A 26,747-nucleotide genomic window follows, 5' to 3' on the forward strand; every position below is an offset into this window, starting at 1 on the left:
TAGCAAAATTATGCCAAGTGTCCAGTATTCCAAATGACCCACAAAATCGCATATTTGGTAATTGTGTCAAGTGACCGTTATCCTGGAGATAAAATAAATTATGTCTAATGTCCATCATACCAAATGACCGTCAGTGTGATTAATTCTCAAAATTATGCCAAATGACCATTATGCCAAATGACCTTCAGCGTGATCAATTTTCAAAATTACGCCAAATGACCATTACGCCAAATAACCGTTATGCCAAATGTCCATTTTGCCAAATGACTTTATGCCAAATGGTCTTAGCTTCTCATCAAGCGAAATCGATATGAAATACTATTATTCTTGTTCTGATAGTTATTTGAATTTGACCTAGCTTTAAAAAAAAACTACATTTCATTTGTATAATAGGATGTCTCCCATATCTTCTCCTGAACGGCCCATTTAAATCATGTCGGGCAACGTCCTAAATTATTTCGTTAGTTATTCGGTATACAAATAATGGGTCGTTCATAAAATTTTTAAGCATCTGTGCTTCCTATTTAAGAAATAGCACATTGCACACCTGGCACCCGAAATATGTAATACTCGTACTTGGGTGATTCGAAATATTAAATTGTTGCCCAATTTTCATCCTAAAATTTGAGCCTATGCCAACTCCAACTAACGGGTTCAAATAAGGTAACTTTTTTGACAAATTTCTAAGTTTATGTTGATATCTTAGCATATAGAGTTTTAGATTGTACCTTAACACTCATTTTATCAACCGAAAAACCGTTCTTTATCACACTACGGACACAATAGAATTGCTACGTTCATGAACTATATACTCAGCATACACACCCGGCAACACATTAAACCCGATACTGTCCTTGTTCGTTCCTCATATCGTCATGTTTCACTAACAGCTTCTAATTGTTCAACTGTTCGAAAGCATGCTACAACTATTTCTCTATATGCTTATGATGTTAAATCTTGTCCCCTTTTCCTATTAGCTCCTGTCTTTCTACGCAATGTTACAATGCACAAACCATAACTCACAAATCAAACATCACCGGGGTGCGCTACACAAAAAATGTAGATTTGATTAGCAAAACCGCCAATTAATTTGCCATATTAGCTCGACATAATAACGCTTCCGGTCGTATCGGTGGAAACCCCCCCCCCCCATATTCGAATTCGATGCAGCTATTGATTCAAATGAAGGGTTCAAAACCCACCATAAGCACAACCACACACTCATCACACACTGGTAATAAATGAGTTCAATCGGGTAGAAAAAATGCCTCCTACCGCATCGGTTGGTTGAAGCGTTGGTTCCGTGATCTGACTGGAGTTGGAACATCCAAAAAATCGTGAATTTGCTTCAAATGTACTCTTCCCATTCGTGTCGCTGGGATACATTTTTCAACGATTATCTGCCATGCCACGGGTGATTTGTGCATCAAGAATATAAATTTATTGCAATAATTTTGATTAATTGGTCACGTTCGTGCTGCAATTGTGGGATGCAGTGTTCCACTTTTTTCCAAACTAGTTTCAAGTTTAGTGCATATTCGGCTTAATTATTGTAGAATTGCAATTTTTGTTCGATGGTTTTAGCTATTTGGTCAGGAAAAAATCTCGCCGTGCGTCAGTTCAGTATTTTTACGTTGAATAAAATGACATTTATTTTATTGGAGACGTGATGGGTTCGATGAGAAAAAAATAGCAGCCAGGTTTAGTCGATTGTTCATAATGAATTTTTAGCCACATGCAAAATAATTCTGCTGACAGTTTATTCGTGTTCATGATTTCCTTTTGCATACCAATAGCATAATTGTGCACTGAAGCTGACGCGGAATTTCGAACGCTTTTTAAACTAGTTATACCAATCTAGAATATTGCATAGATAAGAATAAAATGAGTAAAGATATTTCAATTTCGGTTTACTACTCTACGCACATATCAGACGACACAGTCCGGAAACTTATTCTCAAAAACTGCTAAAAGAGACTCATTAACGGAAATTAAACTCAACACAAGTCTACAGTACCGTTATCCGAAACATCAACTGTGGGTACTGTTTAACAAATAACTGAAAAAGGTACACATAGTACCTCAAAATCAACAGCCAACACCATCAATTAAATAATATCTATGACGGCGGGTTCACACTCGTGATCCGGAAGTGCAAAAAGCTGGGTATATTTTCTGATCACGAAAATTAAAGGTATTTTTAACCATGTCGACATGGAGAAGCTATGACGATTCGATTTTTTTTACATCCTTTAAAATATAACAGTCTTGACTCCGTTGAACAAAAGGATTGAGCCATCAAGCGTCAAACAAGTTAAAGAAAGATGTTCGCCCAAGGGTACCGAAAATACCGGTACTCATTTTTATTCATTACCGGTATTTCCGTACCAGCAATGTGTCGGTACCACAACCTTTATCAGTACATCGAGAATGTTGATTCGAATCGAATGAAAATTTTCGGTGGTCGGTTCGGTTGATACTCAAAAGTGCAGAGTGGCCGTGTGGTTTTCCTGTTCCGGTGCCACAGTCGATATTAAATTTATCTCCGCGATAAAAGGTTTTGTTGCAACGGATTTGCGGTGCGTGATGTATGTCATTCATGTTGCTTCGGAACGTGCCAAGTAGTCGAGTTGAGGTCGAACATCGAGATGTTGATGGAGACGAATCGATTCGGTGGAAAATTTTCCTACTTGCAGCTATGGGTAGTTCCTATTAGCGTGCGGTTAGGGGTAGCATTGGCCCCTCTCTGTGTTCGTAACCTGTTCAATCTGGTGACCAGGTCAATTTAGTCGCATATGTTTCCAAACAATAATGTACACCCGTTAGTTTTTGTTTGTGTGTTTATGGAAATTATGTGGTCCAGAGCATTTTCAATTCAAATTAACTATCTGAATTACGGTGTTGTCAGTAAATTGTGGTCTAACCCGTCAGGAGATTTGCAGCTGAGGTTTATTGATTGTGCATCATTATTAATTGATGAGATGGCAATGCAGACCAGTGTAGTCGCTGTATCGTTGCATCGCAAAGCCGGAAGCTGAAATATTCATGTGTGAAGCGGAAACGTAGGTGCAGATGCATTGACGAATATGTCGCTAAGAATTTTGTTTTATTTTTCATCAAACTAAACTAGTACTACTAGTATGGGTGTCCTGGGAAATCATTGAAAATACTAGGGGAAATAACGTTGCTTATCTTTTGTTTTGATCACCAAGCTGCGACAAGTTCGACGTAGATTTGCGAATATAACTTAGTGTAAAGTGGGACGAACTACTCCCACCTTTCCATACATTCGTGATCAGACGCTAAATTTTATAGTAAGACAAGAAAACAAATAAGTTAGAACCAATTGATTCCAAATGCGTAGGTGAAAAGGCTGGATCAAAAGTTTTATAGCTTAATATCGTTATGCAACGAACTTGAGAGATGCTAAACTTCCATACGCTGAATGGGGTATGTTTGAAGTGGCACTTTGGGTTGGGTAATGATCTGAAGCTTACCGTTCGGACCACTAAAACAAATGGATGATCCTAATCCTAATCGTTATGAAGTGGCCAGCTAAAATTCTAGATCTTTTTTCTGTCAAAATTGTTAAAAAAATATTTGATCCTGAAAAACAAGTAGCAACGCCATCTCAACTGGTTTCGGTCAGTCAATGTCGACAACAATACAAATTGTATTAATTTTGCTAAAATTTTCTGATTTTTTATTTACATAATTAAGAATACATACAATAATTTGAGTTCATTTTTGAAAGGCTTTGTAGTCGCTCTGAAAATCGAGAACTAGAAATACCGTTCGTTATACTAGAGAGAATGATTGAATTTTATTAAGATTATGGGGCATCAATTAGAGCTATTTTATGAGTAGTAGTACACTTGAGCAATTTTAACGAGATTATTGAATTTAACAATTAAAACAAATTAAATAGTTTGTGCAAATATGCTCCGGTAAGATAATAACGAGGAGGTGAATTCCAACATCTGGGTATCAGACATAGTTATCAGGGAGAAGAAAAATATCAACCTTCAGCTTCCAAAACATCACTTACAGACTCGGACGACCTTCATCGGGAGACATCATGAACAGAAGGCGGTGGGAAGTTCTCGTCGAGCCGGAAGGGAATCCTCCAGACGACTTTGTAGTATGGCTCAGATGCGGATCGGCACCACATCGAGTTGTGTGTGTGCTGTTCGTGCGATATGTCCCGTTTTTGTTAACTCATTCGACAGAGGTGATTCGTATCACTTTGAAGTCGTATCAAACCATTGAACAGTGGTCTCAAAGTGCGAAAAACGGGACTTTTTTGATTGCGTCAAAACTATTAATTTTAGTAATGTCTGAGGATTTTTTTTGGAATGAAACTCCTTTTTTTGTATCTCATTGGATCGATGATTAATCATATTAATAATGAGATACGAACCATACTTCTTCAATAATTCAGATAGAAAAATACTCACTTCAGCAAAGTTGTAGAGAAATTTCCCATGCATATTTATTTCGAAGACATCAACATTGTTACTATTAAGGTTTTCGAGATATAGGGTGTTATTTGTGAAAGATCACTTAAAACTTTTTTTCGCCATAAGATTTATGAAGTTTTAAGCGATTTTTGATCGCACCGTGTTATATTTCTTCTTAGTGGAGAAAACTATTACTTCTCCACTGAAGAGAAAATTGTTTTAAACAACTTTTGCGCGTTAAGGGCACAAAACCTATAATTAAATTAGTTATGGAAATTGCGTTTCGATTTCGTCTCATCAGAATGAGACACTAACTTAGTGATAGGACCAAACCAGCGCCAGATTAGCGCTAACTCCAAAAAACAAAAAAAAAACTATTTGTGTTTTTGAACAAATCTTTAGTCCTGTGTCATATCTGGCAAGAAAAGGAGTTTTGATTTAGCCGATAAGTATTCACGAAGTCGAAACTTGGTCACTAAGTTAGTATCGGATTCTGATGAAACGAAGTCGAAACGCAATTTCCGCTTTCTGGTGTTCTAAAAAGTTTTTTAGACTACTGAAAAAGACAACTTTTCGAAAGATGTTAACTTAGCAGCGCTTGTATTTTCAGAGCTATTCAAGGCTTTCGATTTGAAATTGCTCACTTTTCCCAGGACTTCAATTCTAAAATGGGCAAAAAATGGACAAAAACGGACGAACCATTTAATAACGAAATGAAATTACTATGAAAAAGCTACAAATGCTAAAAAAGTCAGAGCACACCAAGGCTTCTCTCTACCACAATTGTTACAGTTAAAATTTTCTTACTATTAAATGCATCAGGAAACTCGGATTTTCGGACTTGTACGGGATTCAAAGATTATTCACTTTTCAATAACCCTAAACTGACTTTCCAAATGAAATAATTTTTGGATTATTTCTTTATATATTATTGAAAAGGTGAATGGATCGGATGAGTTTTGACAGGTTTTGATTTCCTTACAAAGAATGCCTGTAATGCTGCTCGATATTTTATATACTTTTTAGAATCATGAAAATATATTTGTAAAAAAGTAAACGAGTTATGTTTGGAAAAGTTTTGAAATTATTATTGAAGGAGTGTTTTTATCTTTTTAATAACATATTTCAGAAATCGATTACTACTACGCAAAATCAAAGATAGATGGCAAAATCTGAAAATTTTTCACTGCAACTGTTTCAGTAGATGGCAGTCTTGGGGCGCTCTCATTTACCCAGTATTTAGAGCATTTTTCTTGTACTTTCATTTAGATTTAAATTCACAAGTTTCTCAGAGATGGCTGAACCGATTTGCACAAATTACTTTTAAATGAACGTTATATCGCCCCCATAAGCTATTGAATCTTTAGTTGATGCGACCTCCAGTTCCCGAGTTACAGGGTTGAAGAGAGCGGTCGCACAGTACATTCTCATATAATCTAGTGACATCATGATGTCCGAATGATGAAATACATAACAAAATTGGTGTAACATTATTTGGATTTGCGGATCTAGATCACTAGTTAACAATCAAAGTAGCTTTGACCACATTGGCCACCTATGACGCTTTTTGATGCACCAAGGGAAATCGGCAAATTCTGAAACTATTTTCTCACCTATTTCCTAGCGAATTCTTGACCGATTTTTACAAACCTGATTTCAAATGCAAAATACAATACTTAGGCTATTGTGGGCCTTTTGGTTCCGGTTAGTTATTGCGATCCAGTAGGAATTTCTCATATAACCGGTACAGTCGTAATGCCAATCAAAGATTCTTGGAATATACAAAATTGTCCACCAGCGACAATTTTGAAAGATCCGTGTTCCGGACATATTCCAGAATTAAAGTCATATCGGTTCTTCGTTGATGCCTGAACCAATTCTCGTCAACCAAGTTTCAAATGGAGGGTATAGTAGGCCCCTTATCCAGTGTAAACGGAAGGGGAATTCCCTCTTCCCCTTCCGTTTGCACTCGTTCCATTAGATCCCCTCTCTCGCTCAGACCACTCTCAAATTCGCACACCAAAATAAGTTAGATGGTTTCCGATCCTTAAACTAAAATTGAAAGAAGAACTCCACCTTTCCACCCAACATTTCAAAACATGTTAATATAAAGACAACATTGATATTACGTCGAAGATAAGCATCCTACATGTAGTGATTGAACATGATCCGAGACTTGACACAAATGAAAATTCGACTTACATCCAAGTTTTTGTTGACACCTTCGGGATAATAGAAAGTAGACGTCGTCTTAGCTCTTCATTGCTTCTCGATGTCTGGCAACTTTCTAGTGTCCTCTGTCGACAGTTCTTGAAAAATTATTTGAAGCAGAATAATTTTTTGTAATTGTCACCTTCTAAAACACCCGTCTTAACTAAAGAGTCCGCTTCTTCATTCCCGGGATGGAGCAATGCGAGAGGACCCAAACGAATGTAATCTTATACGATCTTACGGATAAAGCACGCAGGAGCTTTTTTGTTGGTATCCAACGGGGAAAACAGATCGAAATAGTGAGTAAAACGAAAGCAACTATGTGAAAAAATTCTCCCCCAGAGGCAAGATTCAAACCTGCAACCCTTGGGACTCCGGCCCAATGCTCAAACCCCTATGCTATCCCTGGGCTATGGTGACGTCCCAGGAAAAATACATGATTATCGCATTGGCGGCAGTGATCGTACCACTGCCTCTAGAAAGAGATCGATAAAATAATGATCGTTGGGCAAAGTATAAATCGACCCAATGGTATATTGAATAGCTGTGAGTTTTGCGACGTAAACTGAAACAGGATCACTGGTTTTGAGAGAGGCGGTGAGGTTTTGATTGAATATACCGAAGCCAATGGAACCGTCGAGACTTGACTGGTCGGTGTAAAACATCTTCTCGAAATTTACAACAAATAATTTTTGGGATCACTTGCGGACGTATGTGATCCGGGAGGAATCTCATCTTTCATTGATGTGTCGAAAAATATAGTTGAATCAGAAGCATGAAAGCGATTGACACAATTGGGATAATACGACGAAGAATTGATGTTTTGTTTCATGTAATCAAAGTACAAGGACATAAATTTGGGTTGGAGAATTGAGCTCAACAAACCTCTCGAAATTTGCAATTACTAACGGGTTCAAGATATCACATCGGATGAGCAATCGATATGAAAGGTCTCGAAATCGATTCTTCAGAAGAGGGACACCCGCCAACACTTCTAGACTCATAGTATGGGTCGAGTGCATGCAACCCAAAGCAAAACGCCAACAACAATAGTGGATTCGCTCCAGTTTGATGAAGTATGTGGAACAGAAGCTCCCGTACTCCATAACCAACAATATCATTGTTTGGTGTAGTCTCCTGGGTGGGAACACTACCATGTTCCGATTATTGTACGAAGAAAGTTGATCCCTTGTTGGCACTGTTTTAGAAGCCTAATGTGACATCCCCAGGTACCTTTACAGTCGAACTATACCTCGAGATATTTGAATGTTAAAACCTGGGGAATAATTTGACCCATTCATTGAAGCAGTAGTTGCGCTGGTGCATGCTTCCTTGAAAATACGACTAGCTCAGTTTTCTCCGAATTCGATTCCCAGCTGGAGGGCCCAAGCAGCCAAACTGTCCAAAGTATCTTGCAATGGTCCTTGCAAATCGACAGCTTTGCTGTTATAGAAGCCACACCGTTATCTGCAAGTTGCAATAGCGTGCAGGGATTGACAAAACGTTCGTCAATGCCATTCACGTAAATATTGTAAAGTAAGGGGTTTAGACATGTGCCCTGGGGAAGGCCCATGTAGCTAACTCGTGATGTCGATAGATCACCATGCGAAAAATGCATGTGTTTTTCAGACAACAAGTTGTTTAAAATCGGTGAAAGACCATGCTGGTGCAGCTTCTCTCTTTGCTAGCATAGGCGATTTGAAATTCTGTAGAGAGCAACGCAAGACAATCATTCGTCCCTTTGCCTTTGCGGAAGTCAAATTTTGTGTCTGGCAGTGAACTATTTGCTTCGACGTAATTGTCTAGGCGAAACAATATAATTTTCTAGAACCATTTCGGGATAAAGAACAGCATTGCAATCGGTCGATATCAGTTGTGGTCGGAGGCCGGTTTTCCTGGTTTTTGGATGGCGATGACCTTCACTTGCCTTCAGTCATGAGGGATAATGTAACGCTCAAGAAACTTAGTAAATAAATTAAATAAAATCTGACAGTTTCTTCAACAAGTTAAATTTGATTCTGTTAAGCGCTGGGGCTTTATTGTTACACGATAAGAGAGTAAGTGAGAGCTCCATCATCGAAAAAGGTGTTTCGTTCGCGGTATCGGGGGAAGACGACCGTGTGGAATCCGGGAAAATCTTGGCGAATTCGAATATCAAACGTTCTCGTTAGTTCTGTTTCGGTTTCGCATGCATACGTCAACGAACCGGTGCCAGTAGCCACGTTTCTTGGCTTTCGTCAGACTCTACATTAGCATTCCCAACGTACGTCGCGTACTGTTAATAGCTATTGGGTAACTCGTCGTCCTGGAAGGTCTTATACGTGGCGACCTTCTCCGCGTACACGTCTGAGCACTCTTTGTCCCGCGAGGAGGGGTTTTGCCATATCTGAAAGCCGTCGGTAGCCAACTGAGGCTTTAGGGGGAATGTAGTTGGAAGCAATGCACAGGTCTTTTAATTTTAGTTGGGCTAGTGACAACTTTAACAACTGATGTTGAGGGGAGGTCGATTAGATTGAAAGAATAGCACTTATTGATTCCCAACAGTACTCCTCCGTGAAAGTCGTCCCGATCCAAGCGAATAATATTAAAATCGTGAAAGTTGAGATCTATTTCTGAGGTAAGCCATGTTTCGCGATGAAATGCAGCATGGTTGAACAGTGATCAAATTCGTGGCTTTGTTCGGTGAATTAGCCATCGAAGGATACAATCGCTGAACGAAGCGGCCACGGGGAGAAAAATTATCAGGATGCTTTCAAGAGGATCAGAAATACTTTAAGCTGTGGAAATGCGGTCCACAATAGCATAGAATTTTATTAATCCAGTGCTCGTTTCTTTCTGTGGCTGAGCCATCGAAACGCTTGGGATTTTTGATATCCCAGGGAGTGCCGGGAAAACTTTTTCTGAGTTCAGATTTCTGAGACCAGGAGGTACTTGCTGCGGTTTTGCATCATCCTCGAGCTGTTAATTTTGGAGGAATTTGAAGGGAACGTTCCTCCTTTGCTATTGCTTCCATGCATAGTAGAGGATGTTTCCTCCTATGTTTTATCCCTGTAGCTATCTTTTGCATTTCTGCAAAAGATCGCTAAGAGCATCCCTGAAGAGAACGCTTATGTTTCTCCTCGCCTTGTTTGTACGCGGAGCATGTCGGAAAATCATGTGAATTTCCCCCACAGTAGAGACACTTTTCGACATTCCTTCCACAGGAATTATCCACTTGGCTCCTACCGCATTTCCCACTACGAACCGTATTGCCAATTGTTTGCAATTAGAAAATTAGTCACCCGACGAACAGGTAGACGAAATTTATCGAAAAGGATGTAATTGGGCAGTGTAGAGCCGGCGAAGGTCACCGGTAAGCGTCTGAGTTGACGTATGTTCTCTTCCTTTCAGCTGTGACTGATGCTGAATGCAAACGTTTGCACTCCAGTATCTTTACTGGCTGGATCATTGGGTCTTTAAAACAGCCATGTGTTAGCAGCTTTGCGTCATTCAAACTCGAATCGGATACGACCCCGCAGATTTCAACCCGATTAGTTGGTATATATACTCTGTATTCCTTTGTAAATGGCCCATAGCCAGCTATAAAATTTGCCTGTTTCAAAATATTAACCACCACCCGAAGCTAATCAGGGCGAATTTTTGATATCTCTGACCCAGCCGAATATTGCTCAGTGCAGGCTGGTATTAGGGACAAGAATGGATAATGTAATATTATAGCGGCACTTAACTTGTAAATGTAGCGGTATCCAGGCGGATTACAAGAAAAGAAAAACTGCTGCTCCACTGTTTTGTTGGTTGAATAACGGTAAACGGGTACTCACAAAAAAGGAAAAAAGTTGAAACCTCGGCAAGGCGGCGAACGCATGAGATAACCTTGAAAGTGTATTAGCACTATTTTTATGACGTTCCACTGCACGGACTGGCAGGATCGACTTATCGGTCCGAGAGTCACTAAACGAATGTTTTTTTTTTCTTTTTGTTGTGTCTTTTTTGTGTAATTTGACGGTTTTCTGTCTTTTATATGTCCTCGTATTTTGGTTTTAAATATTTTGCATTATTCCGACACTCGTTCGCGCTTTATTGACCACATAATGCATCGACATTGATTTGTTCTTTCTAAATAGAAATACCCTTTTGCTGATTCAGTTTGGGTTGGAAGATACGGTGCCTCTTCCTTGTCGTTCATCCAAAGAATAGTGTTCCCCAAGCTTGTTTATGGTGGATTTTACACTCGCGTAATGAATTCAAAAATGCTTCGCCAATTTTCAAATAGTCCAAGACTATTTTCATTTCATTGCGCGACATTTTGTAAATGAAGAATTTAACCCAGTAAACAAGCGAGAGACGACTGTCGAACGCACAGCATGCTGTGATGAGTATATTTTACCCATCACATAAACGTGCATACAATGCAAATGTATGCGGAAAGTGTATTTCAGATACAGCCTTTAGCATGGATAAAAGTTCTTTTTTGCATCTTCGCCATTTGCTATTTGACTCAAATTAAAAAATCAGCGCAATGAAAGTGGAGTTCAGAATGGTTAGTAACTTTACCGAAAATGGTAACTTCCCAGATTTTTTTTTGTAAAAATGATTTTCCTGCGGATTCGGTGCGAGTTTCATTTTCTTGGTATTTCAATTTAAAAAAAATTTAAATACGACCCAGTTCTGTGTTCACTTCTACAGAATTCATTGTAATAACTATTTAATCTTAACTGTTGATTCAGACTAGATGCCGGAACTTCTATATTCATGTAAGCGATTAAAAATGACAATCGTGTTCTTTTAACATTTAGTCAAGCATTCAGAGCTTTCCCTAGATCCTCAATTTCCAACGAAGTTGAAATTTTTCTCAATCATCAAATTAATGGCATTTAAAATGTTCAGTTATTTTCATATTAATTCCTGATAAAAATATTACTCTTTGTTAATGTCAACAGTTCACATACTAGTGTAATTGACATTCTATAAAATAACTACCAACTTAACTTAATAGTTTTGATACTTCACTTGAAATCCATCTTTAAGCATCAGTACGAATTAACATTTGGGGTACTATTCTCACAGTCACGTCACTTGGTGACTAGAAGGTCATTTTCTTCAAGTCACTAGGTGACGTGACTGTGAGAATAGGGCCCTTGTTGATGTTCTTTACTAATTTTCATCTTAACGAAAACTAACCTAACTGTATGTAGTTGTAGTTATTTCACTAACGGAAAATTTGTAGCTTCCTTTATGAATTATTTTGTTCAGGTTATACTTTCGAATGTACATCTTCAAATTTGCCTATATTCTATTACAGGTTGTTGATCAGCACGTGATAACTTCGAAACCTGAAGTGAAAAATAACAAAACCCACATTGTAAAAGCGGATTGGTTCTGGTTTACCATCCAGAACGGTTACGCCGATGAAGGCAGCTACCTATTTGGGGATGTAAGTTTAAATGTGTGATCAAATTTCCTCCGTACAAAAAAACTAATAAGTTGCTCTTTTTCTCCCTGCACCAAACTTACAGTACTTGAATAGTATAGTCAACACCCCGGGGGGTGACCGGAGAGATTCGCTTCCGATCAGCTTTAATAAACAACGTAAACGGAAACGTTTGTCCCAGCGAACCCCGGCAGGGGGAGATGGCACTCCACTGGGTGCCGGCAAGCGGAGATCTTCTGTTTCCGATGCCGGTCTGCTGTCGGTGTCGGGCAGCTTTCTCGATTGCACTACCAGCCCGGATAAGCATGAGGGAAGCAAAAAGAACATCATTAGCGAAACGGTAGACGTTTCGATTGAGCAGCCGGTTAAGGGCCAATCGATGCGGTATAATCATTTCACTGATTTTTATCGAACCGAGTCAAATTATGTGGGAATCTTGGATACTATTGTGAATGTAAGTACATTCGATTTTATTTTATAATGAATTTCACTGAGACTTGGTTTTCGACAGCTCTTCAAAGAACCTCTGGAAGATATGATTGAGAAAGATCCGGAAAATGCCCTCCTCAACAAGTCAGAATTGAAGTCGATTTTCAGTAATTTTCTGCCTATACACGACGTACACAAGCGGATGCTAAACCGGTTGAAGGAAATCCACGGCACCTGGGCCGAGGATCAATTGATTGGTCAAATAATTTTGGACTTTAAGGATGACCTTTATGTGGCGTATCCGCCTTACGTAAACTTTTTCGAGCAGACGAAAGAAACGCTGTTACAATGCGATCAGGGAAATCCTCGATTTCATGCATTTTTGAAGATCAATCAAGCTAAGCCCGAGTGTGGTCGGCAGACACTGCAAGACCTAATGATCAGGCCTGTGCAACGGTTACCCAGTATCAGTCTTTTGCTGAATGGTAAGTTTAGAGCTGCTTAGAATGACATGACGGCACTGATTTTTTAATTTTTTTTACTAGAAATATTGAAACACACCGCTAAGAGTAATCCTGATCACAAGAAGTTGGTCGAATCGTTAGAGGCAATCAAGGAAGTTATTAAAAATATGAACGAAGACAAGCGTAAGACAGAGAGCAAGCTTGCAATGTTCGATATTTTTAATGACATCGACAAGTGCCCGGTAAGTGAAAAGTTTGCTGCTTTTATAGTTGGAGTATATAAAATAATTATAATTTTGTATTCATCCAGCCCCACTTGGTATCCTTCCATCGTCAGTACGTTTCGCGGTGTGAAGTGACGGAATTGTCGGACAGCCTCAGCGGTCGGGGAGATTCTTTGGTACTGTTTCTTCTAAGCGACACGCTGGAAGTGTGCAAAAAACGATCGCGGGCACCGAACAATGCCAAGTCCCCCAGTACAAATGGTCTGAACTCCACTCGCTGCCAGACAAGCAAACCGTACAAACACGTCAAACTGATGCCACTGAGCTCGATACGGCTGGTGGTTAACATTCAGGACAGTCCGAGGGCATTTGCGCTCAACTGCAGGTCTTCCACGGAAAACAAGGATCAGCTTCATTCGTTCAGCATCTGCGACGAGGAGAAGGACAAGATCATCTATCTGAAGAGTCTGTGTCAACAGTTGGCGGAAAATGCGTGCAAAACGGACGCGAAAACGTTCATGGTGAGCTGTGATTCCGAGGAGCTTGGAATCGACGTGAGCGACACCAACGTGGGAACGCTTTCGAAAGCGTTCAAGTTTGCTACCAGAACCAGGTTGAGGGTAAGTTTTTTTTCGATTGTAACTCATTTGTGGATTAAACCCCTCGGCATGATACTGTACCTTGATGTGGTCCGGGGGCTTTTCCACCAAAGCAGTATTACAGTGATGATATCACATAAACTTGGGATACGATTATTTTATTTTTAGTTAAGCTACATTGTGATCAATTTTAGTACTTAACTTGGCGACCTTTATTATCCACTGCCATGGTCAAATAATATACAATGTGGGTTTAGGGCCCAATTCTCTCTGCAGGCACCTCATTCCAAACGTACAAACGTGGCCTACGCGATAACACAAACCTGGTCACAAATACGAACGTCCGCGATCTCGCCAATATTCGAACACCCCGATTGATTAGGTGAACGTTGGAACCTAAGAACCTAAGCTCGCGCAATCATGAATCGGTCGCGTCTGGAAGTCTTCGCCCTTGATCATAGCAGCTCAAATTCATGCCTTTAGTTGGACCAATAGAAATAAAAACTAGACAAGACGTCCACGTGCGATTGTTGAAGAATGCGCGAACATGCGAATGGCCGCACGCTTATAAAAATGGTGTGTCCACGCGAAGTTACATACTAGCACACGCGACAAAAACGTCCACATACAAACGCTCGAGTCCTTCGCGATCATCCACGCACGACCACACCCACGATCTCGTAAAAAGTATAACACCCTGGTGACTAAGTGAACGGTTTAGCACTTATAAATTAACAATCCCGGTCTCGAGAGTGAACCTCCAAATGCCAGTGTTCGCGCGAAACTACATAAAAATCGAATGCAAAGTCACATACACGCGACAAACAAATATAAAAATGCTTGAGCTCTTCGCGACCATCCACGCAACCTATACTCGCGCTCTTCCAGACATTATAACATCCCGGTGATAATATGAACGTCTCGGCACTTGTATTCACTCAAACGCGGTCTCAAACGTGAACCTACAGTCCCCCGCACTCGCGCATTCATGAGTCGTTCGCGTCCGGAGGTCTCTATCCTCGATTCCAGAAGTCTAGGTCCATGCCTTAATTAAATCAATTAGCTCTACAGTTCCAGTAGGACAACTCTCGAAAAAAATCGGCATATTATTAATACTCAATAACAATACTAACTCTTCTCTTTATTTTTTTTTTTATTTATTTTCGGTCTCATGCGTTTATATTCTTGTGATGACCTTTTCGAGCTCATACATCCAAGAAGAGCAACATTGCTGCCCACAATGATTCTTCTCTGCCATCGGACGTCGCCAGGTTTTAGAACAATGGAGATGTATTCTCATACTCGATGGAATCAGATAAGTAGGAACGATCAACAAACTGCAAGTAGTATATTGCACATTTCTTGTTTTGAAGTATAAAATATTATTCGTATTAAAATATTATTTACAGGCTCCACACATATCTCAACACACACAAATACACAAATGCTTGACAGGTGACTGGGCCAAGTGCATTCACTCGTAGGATCTATCATTTCGATGATCGCCTCGATTCTACGAAACCAGTGCACAAGTAAGCTGACATAAGCTAGTCTCATCTGGTGAATGCATGTAACCTGGAAACCCCAGACACGACAGGACGAGACGGACAGACTGGACTCGATGTGGCCTAGTTCAGAGTTTTTGAGCATTCTTCAATGCACGGTTATTGACCTAAAAAAAGAAACATTCGGCATGTTATTTTTCCTTTTATTACTGTATCTTGAGTTGGGTTCATACTGATATTCATAAGCACAGTCAATTGCATATTCTCCCATATACATTCACATCCAAAACGTCCAAACGCCCCTAACTTTCGCGATAACACAAACTTGGTCAAAAACGCGAACTTACATTACAATTTCAATCATCCACACACACCTACGCTCGCAATTTCGCCAACACCCCCTTTACTTAAGTGAACTTTTCAGCACCTATAACTTTACAACCGCGGTCTCAAGCATTAACCCACCACTCGCGCGATCATAGACTGGCTACGTTCGAAATTCTCTACTCTCGATCAGCCTAGACTCATGCCTTCAGTTGGACCGATTCACTGGACAACACGTTTCTCTACCATACACTGAAAATTAATTATTAGATTCACGTTCCGCGCGCGATCGTTCGAGAATACACGTGAATGTGCGAATGGCAACACGGATCTAAAATCGGATTTATGCACGCAAAGTTGGAGACACGCTGGCATTCATATGCTCGAGCCTTTAGCGATCACACTATTACACAATTAGTAAACGCCCACGCTAACCCAGACAGATATGCACTCCTGGACTCGAACGCTAAAAACCACACCTTCCACGCATACACCACCCAGGACTGAACATTAGATTCATACATACAAAGCAACAAGTATTAATTACAGGTATTCGTCTGGCAACCGGGGGAAGTACATCTCAAACACAGAACTTATCATTTCAATGATGGCCTTGGATCTGCGTTGCCTGTGTTCAAGGCACCATAGCTTTGTCCGTCAGGTCAAGGATGTATGAAACCCGTTAGCCACCACCCTCGGCCCTAGCTGCCCATAAAGGGATAAAAATAAAAAAAATAAAAAAAAAAAAAAAAAAAAAAAAAGATTGTAACTCATTTGTGGATTAAACGTGAATAGTGTCGCTTCAATTTGATGGCTTTTTAATATCTATGTCCTGTAGTTTTATTAGCCCTATCGGAAATTTAAATTTGATTTACACGGCGATTAAATTGTAATGGGTTTATACCTCAGCCTTTTAAGCATACATTTCTAATTTCATAAATATTTTCATGGTATTTTCTGGATTAATCGAGTAATCAATAATCTAATATTTCTTCGTGCAAATCGATTAGTTCGATTAATCGGCCACAATTAATTGATTCATCGATTATCTGGATTACTTTACAGCATAAGTATGTGTGTTTACAAATAATTCTCTTTAATCATAGGGATGTTTGATTACGATTCGATGAATTGATTATCGGGTATGCTATTCGAATAATTTTAAATGATTATTAATTTATAGATCATCAATCTAATCGATTAATTTGCCTTCATTATTGTCAAACAATCAAAATGATTGTTTCTTTCGCTAATTTGATACAGCTCAACGGAGCCGAGGTTTTTTTTTAATATTTGTAAGAAGAATTAAAAGAAAACTAATATAAGTGGCTGTCCGATCTCGCGTGTGTAACTTGCCATTACGCGTTGAGTCTTCTTTCTCGGGAGGAAAACATTTTTTTCCTCACCAACTGCGTCTTGGGAGTCATCCACTTCTCTTTTGTTGTCATATGCGTTCATATTGTCATCGTTATGCTTTGATGCTTGCGCTTAGATGTTATTCCTGGCGTCTTGCATTGAGGGGGGTACTCAAGACATTAATTTTTTTCTTGTTTTTGTTTTAAAGGATAGATATATTTCCTCTTGTAAAGTGCTAACTGATTTTGTGATAGCTTTTTCCGTTCGCATTATTGCCTGAAGAGCAACCACAATTTTGCCAACTTTTTTGATTCAGCTAACTGCGTTATAGATTGTGTATTCAATCTTATTTCCATTGACGAGTTTTCTCTAGTGGTTTCAGAGAATGGTTTTCCGTAATGCGCGGCTTGAACACAGAGTTGACAGAACTTAATTTGTCCTTCATATGTGTAAACAGGGGCGCCGAAACACTTTACGCCCGAGTGGGTAGAAATCATAGGGTGAGGGGTCCATTAGTAAGGATTTTTCCCTTTTTGCAATGCACACGCTTACATTACATTCACATTAAATCACGTTCGTTTATGCAAATGGAATTGTGGTACATCGATGTTTTCAAATGTATGTAGTGCGCGATACATGCGTTGCACATCTAAATTTTTTGAAATGGTTCAAAATTTCGAGTGGGTAATTACCCACTCGGTTATTTTCAAGTGGGTAGTACTACCCATACTACCCACGCTTTCCGCCGGCCCTGTGTGTAAATGTACGGCCGTGTGTTTTGTATTGTAGGTTGAGCTACGAAAAAATGGGGCGTGTTCGCGACATTTTCGCCACAAAATACCACTGGGAAGTATATTCCGTAACGCAATTGCGCAGACCCAGAATGTGTAGCCATACTTTGTGTCATCATCTATATAGAAATTTCAATATGGCCGTACACTACCACGTTTTTTAGGTTGTTATGCTAAATGAATCATCGACAGATCGTATTTGACCGTAGCTTCACTTCTCGTTTCTGCAACTTACTCATTTCGATAGTTTGCCAGTAATCATAAAAATAAATAATTTTGCGCATGAAGAGCATAATGCCTAGTTTTGGAAAGTTGAAAAATATGCGTTTCATGCAAAAAATACTACACATGATGCTCCACTATAAAGCAGCAAAGTCCCGTGGCTACCAATTGCAAGCGAAATGAGTGAACCACAAAATAAATTTCGCCCCGACGGAAGACACAATCGCGATTGACTTTTTCGAAGGCCCGTCTTAGACCTTCACAGTCAAGTCAGTTGATCAAAGTGAAAATGTAACTTTTGCGTACAGATGTATCACACATACAACTACATCATACGAGACAAGTAATACTAATAACGTTCAACTCCTTAGCCAAGGTAGGAAATTTCGTAGCGAAGAACAACATGCAACACGATGTCGAATATGAACACATTAAAACAAAACCAAAACCTTAATCTAACGGAAATTCGCCTACACGATTTGGCACCGCGTACTAGCAAGGGTTATATTAAAAGATTCATGTATGTAATGGAGAAAAGGATTGCGTAACACACGACACTACGGTAAACTATGCGACATAACAAACTAAAGAAAATTCATCTACTACAACCAACATCACCAAACAGCTTTCGACATCTACTGATACACCACAGGCCAACTAAAAAATAAATACCGGACAAACAATATTCCATGGTATCCCTAAGCCAATAGTTAACTTACATAGACAAGTAATAAACAAGAAAGAAGTCGGTTATATCAGAGTCAGAGCTGCAAATTTTCAACAGGTTGTTTTGAACTTGAAGGAGGAACAAATCTCAAAGCAGGCCCTACTATGTTCAATTCGCATTTGTTCGTTTGCATAATTCATTCAAACAGCCGAGTAGTCCAATCATTTTCCATTCATTTTCAGTTTCATTGACCTTGTGAATATCTCTCTACTGGGGTATTGACTAGGTTTTTAAAGCAAAACTACTCTGAACATACTTTTTACTGTTAATGTAAGCTTGAAAACGCAAAACATGTGAACATTTAACCTAAACTGGCCTCTACAGAGCATATGCCAACTTTGGTTGGTGAATGAAAAAGCATCAATTTGAAATGAAGACGTGTGGTTCAGTTATGAAAATCCCGCCAACTTGAAAGTGAATGATTAAGGGAGGCTTTGAATTTGAATCGTGGTTGGGTTTGATTGAGCTGAAAGTTGGCACCACTGGTCAGAGTCACTCGAAAACACAAAAAGCACCAAACATCTAACAGCGAAAATCAATCCTCTAGCGACGACGGCATGGACGCAAACACGAGCAAGGGAGAAGGCAGACGGAATGATCAGCAAGCAGCAGAGCGTAAACCTAACCATTGCTCACCACCAAGAAAGAAAATTAAAACAAGAAGCGGAAAGTCCACGATTGAGGACAGAAATAACATTCGATTACTTCCTTCCTTGAATCGCTCACGCCCGAAAGTGTCTACCCTCAGCCCTAGCAGCCTAGACTTATGCATTCAGTTGGACAAATAAAAAAAAATCACTAGACATGTTCCATGGCGACATGACCGGGAACTTTTTATTTCGATTATAGTGGTTTTAACCTTAAGGTCATTCGCCTCTTCAGGTTAGAAAAATCTCTTATGAAAAATTTCTAACCCTATGTGCGGGGTCGGGACTCGAACCCGGGTGCACACGAACTTACATACACGCTAGCACACGTGACATACACACGCCCACGCGATCGAACATGTTAACGCACAAACACTCGAGCACCTCGCGATGATACACGTAATCGTTAAGTCTGTGCCCGCACATATCTATACCATTCAATGAATATCACATTCAAAATCTCAGCCCGCTACAATTGGTCTTAAGTAGTGTTTTAGTGGGTAACATTTCCCGTCTCGTCTGAAATTGTTGCGAGTGATTCTGACGGAGAACTCTTCCGAGACCCCAGTTCTACAGCTCCAGTAGGACAAATCTCGAAAAAAAACATCCACCCACTATTACGCAATTAGTGAACACCCACGCCAACTCAGATAAGTATGTACCCCTGGACTCGACTGCCAAAACTCACACCTTCCACGCACACACCACCACAGTAGGACTCACAATTAGACTTATACATACAAAGTCACACGCAATAATTGCATGTATTCGTCTGGCAATCGAGGGAAGTACATCTCAAACACAGAACTTATCATTCCAATGATGGCATTGGATCTGCGTTTCCTGTGTTCAAGGCACCATAGCTTCGTCTGTCAGCTCAAGGATAAATGAAACCCGTTAGCCACCACCCTCGGCCCTAGCAGCCAAAAAAAAAAATCAGTAATGGTATATTTATCACAACCTCAGTCCAAAGTGAGCCAATATTAATTAGCGCAAAAATGGTTCGGCAAAATTTTCGGGGCAAGAAAGGTAGAGAATATTTACCCAACTTTGGCTAAGAAAATATTATATAGTCTCATAACAGGCGTTAGAAACATTTTTTATTCGGATCTGTGGGTGATGAAACTTCAGAAACAGTGAAAGCCATCATCTATAAATAATCAATATAAATGTTATTTGAATGGGGATGGTCAGTAGGCATCGAAAAATGATGAATAAGGCCATTCAGAAATCGAAGAAGGCGACTTCCGGTTACCAGAAAAAGATCATCAATATGGTTACCATCATCAATATGGTTACCATCATCAATATGGTTGCCATTTGAAAGAATCAGAAAATGATGAATAACGCAATTTTAAAATCCAACAAGGTCACTTCCGGTTGCTACAAAACAGTGAAAACCATCATCAATATGGGTGTTAGTAAAAACCGAAAATTGTTGATTAACGCCATTTTGGAATCCAAGATGACGATTTCCGGTTACCATAAAATAGAGAGAACCATCATCAATATGTTTGTCATTTGAAAGGGGATGGTCAGTAGACATCAGAAATTGATGAACAACGCTATTTTGGAATCTAAGATTCAGACTTCCGATTACCACAAAACAGTGAAAATAAACACCAATATGGATGTCATTTGAAAGGGTTAAAAGGGTTAAAAGAGTTCGGAAATTAATGATTAACGCCATTTAGAATTCCAAGATGGCAAATTTAGTTTACAGCGAAACAGTGAAAATCACCATCAATATGGGTACAATTTGAAAGCGGGTGGTTAGTAAACTTCGAAAATTCGCCTTTTTGAAATCCCAGATGGTGATTTCCGGTTACCAGATGACAACCAATAAATAAAGAACAAATTTGAGTAAATATTTTCAAAAGTATGTAATGAATATAAATAAGCATATGTATAATGTTCTTCATTCAAATTGTGTTATCTATTCATATCATATCATATCGTTGTATGCTCGAGTCCTATTCAGGAAGGATTTTTAGTTTTAGTAGGATCGCAAAACTAGTCACGTGTACTAGGGATCGATTGAGAAGTTTGTCGGAAAAGAAGGAATATAGTATAGCGAAGACCTGTTTTTATCAGCCCCTTGGCGAATTTTAGGCTGCTAAAACGGGGACATTGACAAAAGTGGAACATATGGGGCCCTATTCTCACAGTTACGTCACTTAGTGACTAGAGGGAAATTTGTTTTCTTTCTTAATAATATACCGAACCTGTAATGTTCTTCTTTAGTCCCTAGACATAGCCTCATAATTCTTTCTGATTATTTAGTATAAATTTCCCTTAAGGGGTCTTACAGTGCAAAATCAAGTAAAAATTAATATTTTTTTTTGTTGCATATTTTGCATCTTTAAAATAAGAAAAATATACTTAAGAGAGGATTTACTACCACGGTTTTGTTTTTTTCCGTCAGTTATGTCCAGTTATCTATTCAGTTAACAAATTGCATATTTAAACATTTATTAATACCACCTTTTACTGACCCTCCCTTTTAAATGACACCCATATTGATGATGGGTTTCACAGTTTTGTGGTAACTGGAAGTAGTCAACTTGTATTTCAAAATGGCGGTAATCATCAATTGCTGTCTATTGACCACTTCCTTTCATATGGCACTCATATTGACGATGGTTTTCTCTGTTTTGTGGTAATCAGAAGAGGTCATCTTCGATTTCAAAACGGCGTTAACCATTTATTTCCGATGTCTACTGACCACCCCCTTTAAATTGTTTCACATCTGGATTGTGGTTCTCCTTATTTTCTGATATCTGGAAATCGTTGTCTTGGATTATTTCTAAATGCTGTTAATTATCGATTACCGATGTCTACTGACCACCCCCTTTCAAATAACAGCCATATTGATGATAGTTTTCACTGTTTTGTAGTAACTGGAAGTTACTACATCTTGATTTTCATAATGGCGTTAATCATCAATTTCTTACACCTTACCTTACACCTATTTAAGATGATTTTTAGTGCTTTGTGTTAACCGGATTTCAAAATAGCGTAAATCGTAGATTTCCGGTATCTACCTTTCAAATAACATCCATTTTGATAAAGGTTCTCTATATTTTCTGGTACCCGAAGATGGCGATCTTGAATATGAAAATGGCGTTATTCATCAATTTTTGCTGTTTACTGACAATCCCCTTTCAAATGACACTCATATTGATCATGGCTTTCACTCTATTGTGATAACCGAAAGTTGCCATCCTGTATTTCAAAATGGTGTTAATCATCAATTTCTGATGTTTACTAACCACTCCCTTTCGAATGCCACCCAAATTGATGGCGATTTTTATTGATTTGGGATGAATAATTTTTGAAACTAATCTTTGGATCACAATGGAATATTTCCCCTCTCAGGACAAAAAGGGGGATATCTTTATTACCCATTTTTGTATTCCATTTCTATTCTTACTGGTACTTGAACTGGTTTCGCTCACAATAAAACGTATACCGTTTTTGCTCGCAGTGAATTTTTAACCCACTGTTGCCCTCAGCCTCTAATTTGGGGCTGGACGGCTTTTGGGTCTGAATAGGACTTATGTATGGAGATGCAGGTATTGATTTTTTTTTGCATTTTCCTCGGCCGCTGTGCAATTTTGGGAGTTGTGATACGCGGGGAAAGATTGGAGTCCGCATTTTCGAATTTCCGGAAGAGCTATTTTCAGGGAAAGGATTCTCTATAAGATGGCTCCGAGTTTCGACGTTTTATGCATTTCTGGTGTGGGGGTATTAGTTTTCTGGAAATTTTGGGCTGGAGGACTGCGTGGGGACTCGCGATGTTTTTGCAGTGAGTTCGTTTGAGAATTTAGGATGGCTTATAGGTGCGCTGCTGTACATCCCGCGGTATCACCAACATAATCGTTAAACATAAATATGCTTTAGGCATAATGGACGATTGATATAATGTATGTTAGGCATAATATACGATGGGCATTATTTAAAAAAAATACAGATGTTAACCTTTAAATCGTTTTTTCTGGTTAGAAAAATGTGCGCTAGGCTGTCATTCCCACGTATAGCTTTAACAAGACTGCAAAATCAAAATACTGTGAAAATTATTTAACCCTTATATCCATAGAATTGATCTCTTTTTATCTGTGTCGTTACAAAGAAAAGGCTGGTAGCTTGTATATTGTATATTTTTCGAATGAAAAATTATAAAATTTAGCATTCCTTATTTCATGAGCTGTTCTTCGAGGCAAATATTTTCTTCTTGAACATTCGCTGCATACATGTGTGTTATACATACCTAAATACAAATGTGATTGATTTGAATCAAGGGTTTTGTGCCTATGTTTGTAATGCTTCTATTTGACTGTACCTATTAGAGCCTGGTGCTTTGACCTATTTGATTAGAGCTTGGTGCTTTGAAGATAGCACGAAAGAAAGGCGGAATGCTTTCTTTTAGATTTTTACGCTTTCTGCAATTGTGTTGTTTCTCATCAAAGACATATGTGGAATTTAACGGTTGTATGTCGAGTAATTCAAGTCTTCAAGTTTGTACAGCAGAATAAAATATTAATCGAGTTTTCAACAAAATAGAAAAGAACAATTATTCAGGCTTGCATCACCCGACGCTATCATCGTCGAAACACAAGTTTCTTTAAGGGGTTCATCAATATGATAATTTATGTCAAACGTGCATTATGCCTAACGTTCATTATGCTTTACCTACTACGCCTAATAAGTACACTCATACACGAACATGTTAACATACGAATACTCGAGCCCTTTGCGATGATACACAATGACGCACATTTAATCGCGACTATCCTTATGTGCAAACAATGAAACGCTCATTCCCACACGATCGGTACGCCCTAACGCCTGCACATCTGAACCGTAAACTCAATATCACAATCAAAATCATGGCCTGCTGCAATTGGTCTTAAGCAGCATTTTAGTGGGTATAATTCTCGTCTTGTCTGCAATTGTGTTGAGTGATTCTGACAGGAAGCTCTTTCCAGAGCCCAGTTCTACTGTTCCAGTAGGACAACCCTAAAAAAAATCTTCACAAGGACTTTATTATTTTGATTTGCAACAATATAAAAAAATCCTGTTAAAAATCATTCATGAAAAGCGAAATTTACCATTCTCGTATAATTATTTGAACCAATCACTGACCGATTTATTTTATCAATTTCATATTTTCAGGTGGGCCGAGCACTCTCGTTCAACAAAACGCCGTCGAAGCTGAAACGTGCCGTTTCCTCGATGATGACGTCCTCCTTCGGCAGCACCCAGTCGCTAACGCCGGCCTCCCAGTTGGCCCAGATGAAACTGGCAAGCTGTACGAACATAAACGTATGCATTTTGCATGAATATGCACATTCAAAATTCACCCCATAAGTATCGCCCTCTCGCTACAAATTGTGTGGACAAAGTATTGACTCCATTCGGAACTAACAAGTTTCTTGGGTACCATATTTTCCCCTAACAAAAGAGAGAAAAAATAACCTCCTCGTTAAAGTCCAAGCGTAATTGTGCTCGAAGGTTTTATCAGAAATTAACCGCTTTGTCATTGCTAGTTGCTTTCTACTTCTTGTTTTATTTTATTTTTTTCTAATGCTTTTTTTTTCTTCAACAGGAAGTCGGCGAAGAGTCGTCGGAGACCGACTCAAAAGCATCCTCGTCACCATCGTCGGCGTCGGAAATCCTGGTAGCCTCGATGTCCGTCCAACCGACCCGCAAGAACAAGAACCCGCCGATGTCGATGGCAGCATTGCGGCGATTGTAGTTTGAGAAGCAGAAAGCGAGAGATTTTCCTTTCGTTTCAGTATGGTGTATGCCTTCCGTTTCGTTTAACTTTTCTGGTGGGCTTTTTTTACGTGCTTGCTTATCCGTAGATTTCGGCACAGGGGATCTGTTTGGAGGGGTAAATTATTGTACCAACATCACACAATCACGGAAGCGTCCTCGATTTTCTGTGGCATTTGGAAAAGCGGGTGCTTTTGTTTCACCTTAATATTTGAAGGTTTTGTTTTTGGGATGCCAAAAAAAGAAAGGTTTTTCTCCTGCTGGCGACGAGAATAATCGTTTCAATGCTATAAGAAATGGTGTATAAAAAAGATAACAGTGCAGCCCACAGTTCGAGGATTCGAAATATTGAGCAAGGAAAGACAGACCAGAAATGTGCTGCATATTTTTTATCTTTTTGTGACGATTGGCCGAAGATTGAAAACATCGTAGGTAGTGGAGGGAAACAGATTTTCCTCGTTTCTATTTTTAAGGATTCATTTATCTTTATTATGTGTATGTGTATGTCTTCGTATCTGCTGAAAAGAAGTAGAAACAATTAGGATTCATATCGAAATAAAAAAACAAAAAAGACAACAGGAACTGTGGAATAAGGAGTTGAAAAATATTCTGGTTCTAAAACGAAATTTAGCGAGCAAAAGAATTGTTCGCGTTCTGAAGTATGAGCGTGTCTGGTCACGCGGTGATAGATTTTTCTATCTTTTGAACTTTTGTAAATGTACGTGGTGTATAAAACAGAAGCAAATAAATTGAAAAAGATATTTTTATCTTTTTATTCAAACCTATCATGATGTGTGTGTGTGTTCATTTAATAAGAAACATCCTATTTCCTGTAAATTTCAGCTCTTATTTCAGAAACACGTTGATCCGATAAAGCTGAACATATTATACAACGTCGTCTTACGCCACATAACCAAACCACATTCGTGTGAACATCACATGACCGCAACCAACCCGTGATATTCCCTCACACTCATCCCAAATGGGAAGTGTCGAAACGTTACTGTCATCAGCATACCGAACACGTATTTTTCCGGTTTCCTACTCTTTTTGCTTACTCCCATCTTCTAACTGAAACCTCTGATTGAGCTCCCCCAAAGTCGAAGCAGTTTCTTCCGTATTCTTTCAGAATTTCATTCACTTGACTGCTTGCCGCTGGAGAAGATGTTTAACCAGAATGCAGCATTACGTTGCAGTGGCCAACCAGTAAGTAGAAGCCAGCCGTTGCCACTAGGACGATCAACTCGCCACGGTCGGGTGCAGTTACGGAATCGCCTTTCAATTGCACACCACATATAGCTCAAAACCCCATAACCCTGATGAACTGCATGCAATATGCTATACCCGGAGCCAGCTCAGCAGTGGTGGAATCGAACATATAGCTTACCGAAAAAGAATAGCTTCTTTCTCATCGCTTCGGGCTTTTTCACTGCTGCTATCGGAGAGCCACAATCAAATGCCAAACAAGAACAGACGATTTAAAGCCGGAAAACACCAGGAAATGATGAAAATTAAATACATCAAACAAAATTTATGCTCTGCTGGCATGCATTCAATTGAAGCTCTTGGTGCAGCAGTG

The 26,747-nt window shown here is 39.2% G+C and overlaps 1 protein-coding gene across 4 annotated transcripts in view; it reads left to right on the forward strand.

Annotated features, from left to right (window-relative positions):
• Positions 1-25,929, forward strand: part of LOC131688603 (protein ECT2) — a 126,393-nt gene extending 100,464 nt beyond the window's left edge. For 2 of the 4 annotated variants that reach the window (XM_058972960.1, XM_058972963.1), the window contains 7 exons: positions 11,974-12,105; positions 12,188-12,556; positions 12,614-13,016; positions 13,077-13,237; positions 13,306-13,839; positions 24,566-24,715; positions 24,999-25,929. In XM_058972960.1, coding sequence (XP_058828943.1) covers positions 11,974-12,105; positions 12,188-12,556; positions 12,614-13,016; positions 13,077-13,237; positions 13,306-13,839; positions 24,566-24,715; positions 24,999-25,148 — 1,899 coding nt within the window. In that variant the 3' untranslated portion in view covers positions 25,149-25,929. The remainder of the gene's footprint in view (positions 1-11,973; positions 12,106-12,187; positions 12,557-12,613; positions 13,017-13,076; positions 13,238-13,305; positions 13,840-24,565; positions 24,716-24,998) is intronic. The other 2 variants (XM_058972961.1, XM_058972962.1) reach the window with 2 other exon arrangements.
• The last annotated feature ends 818 nt before the right edge of the window (positions 25,930-26,747 follow it).

This window comes from Topomyia yanbarensis, chromosome 3, assembly GCF_030247195.1.
Source record: "Topomyia yanbarensis strain Yona2022 chromosome 3, ASM3024719v1, whole genome shotgun sequence".
In the NCBI taxonomy this organism is placed as follows: domain Eukaryota; kingdom Metazoa; phylum Arthropoda; class Insecta; order Diptera; family Culicidae; genus Topomyia; species Topomyia yanbarensis.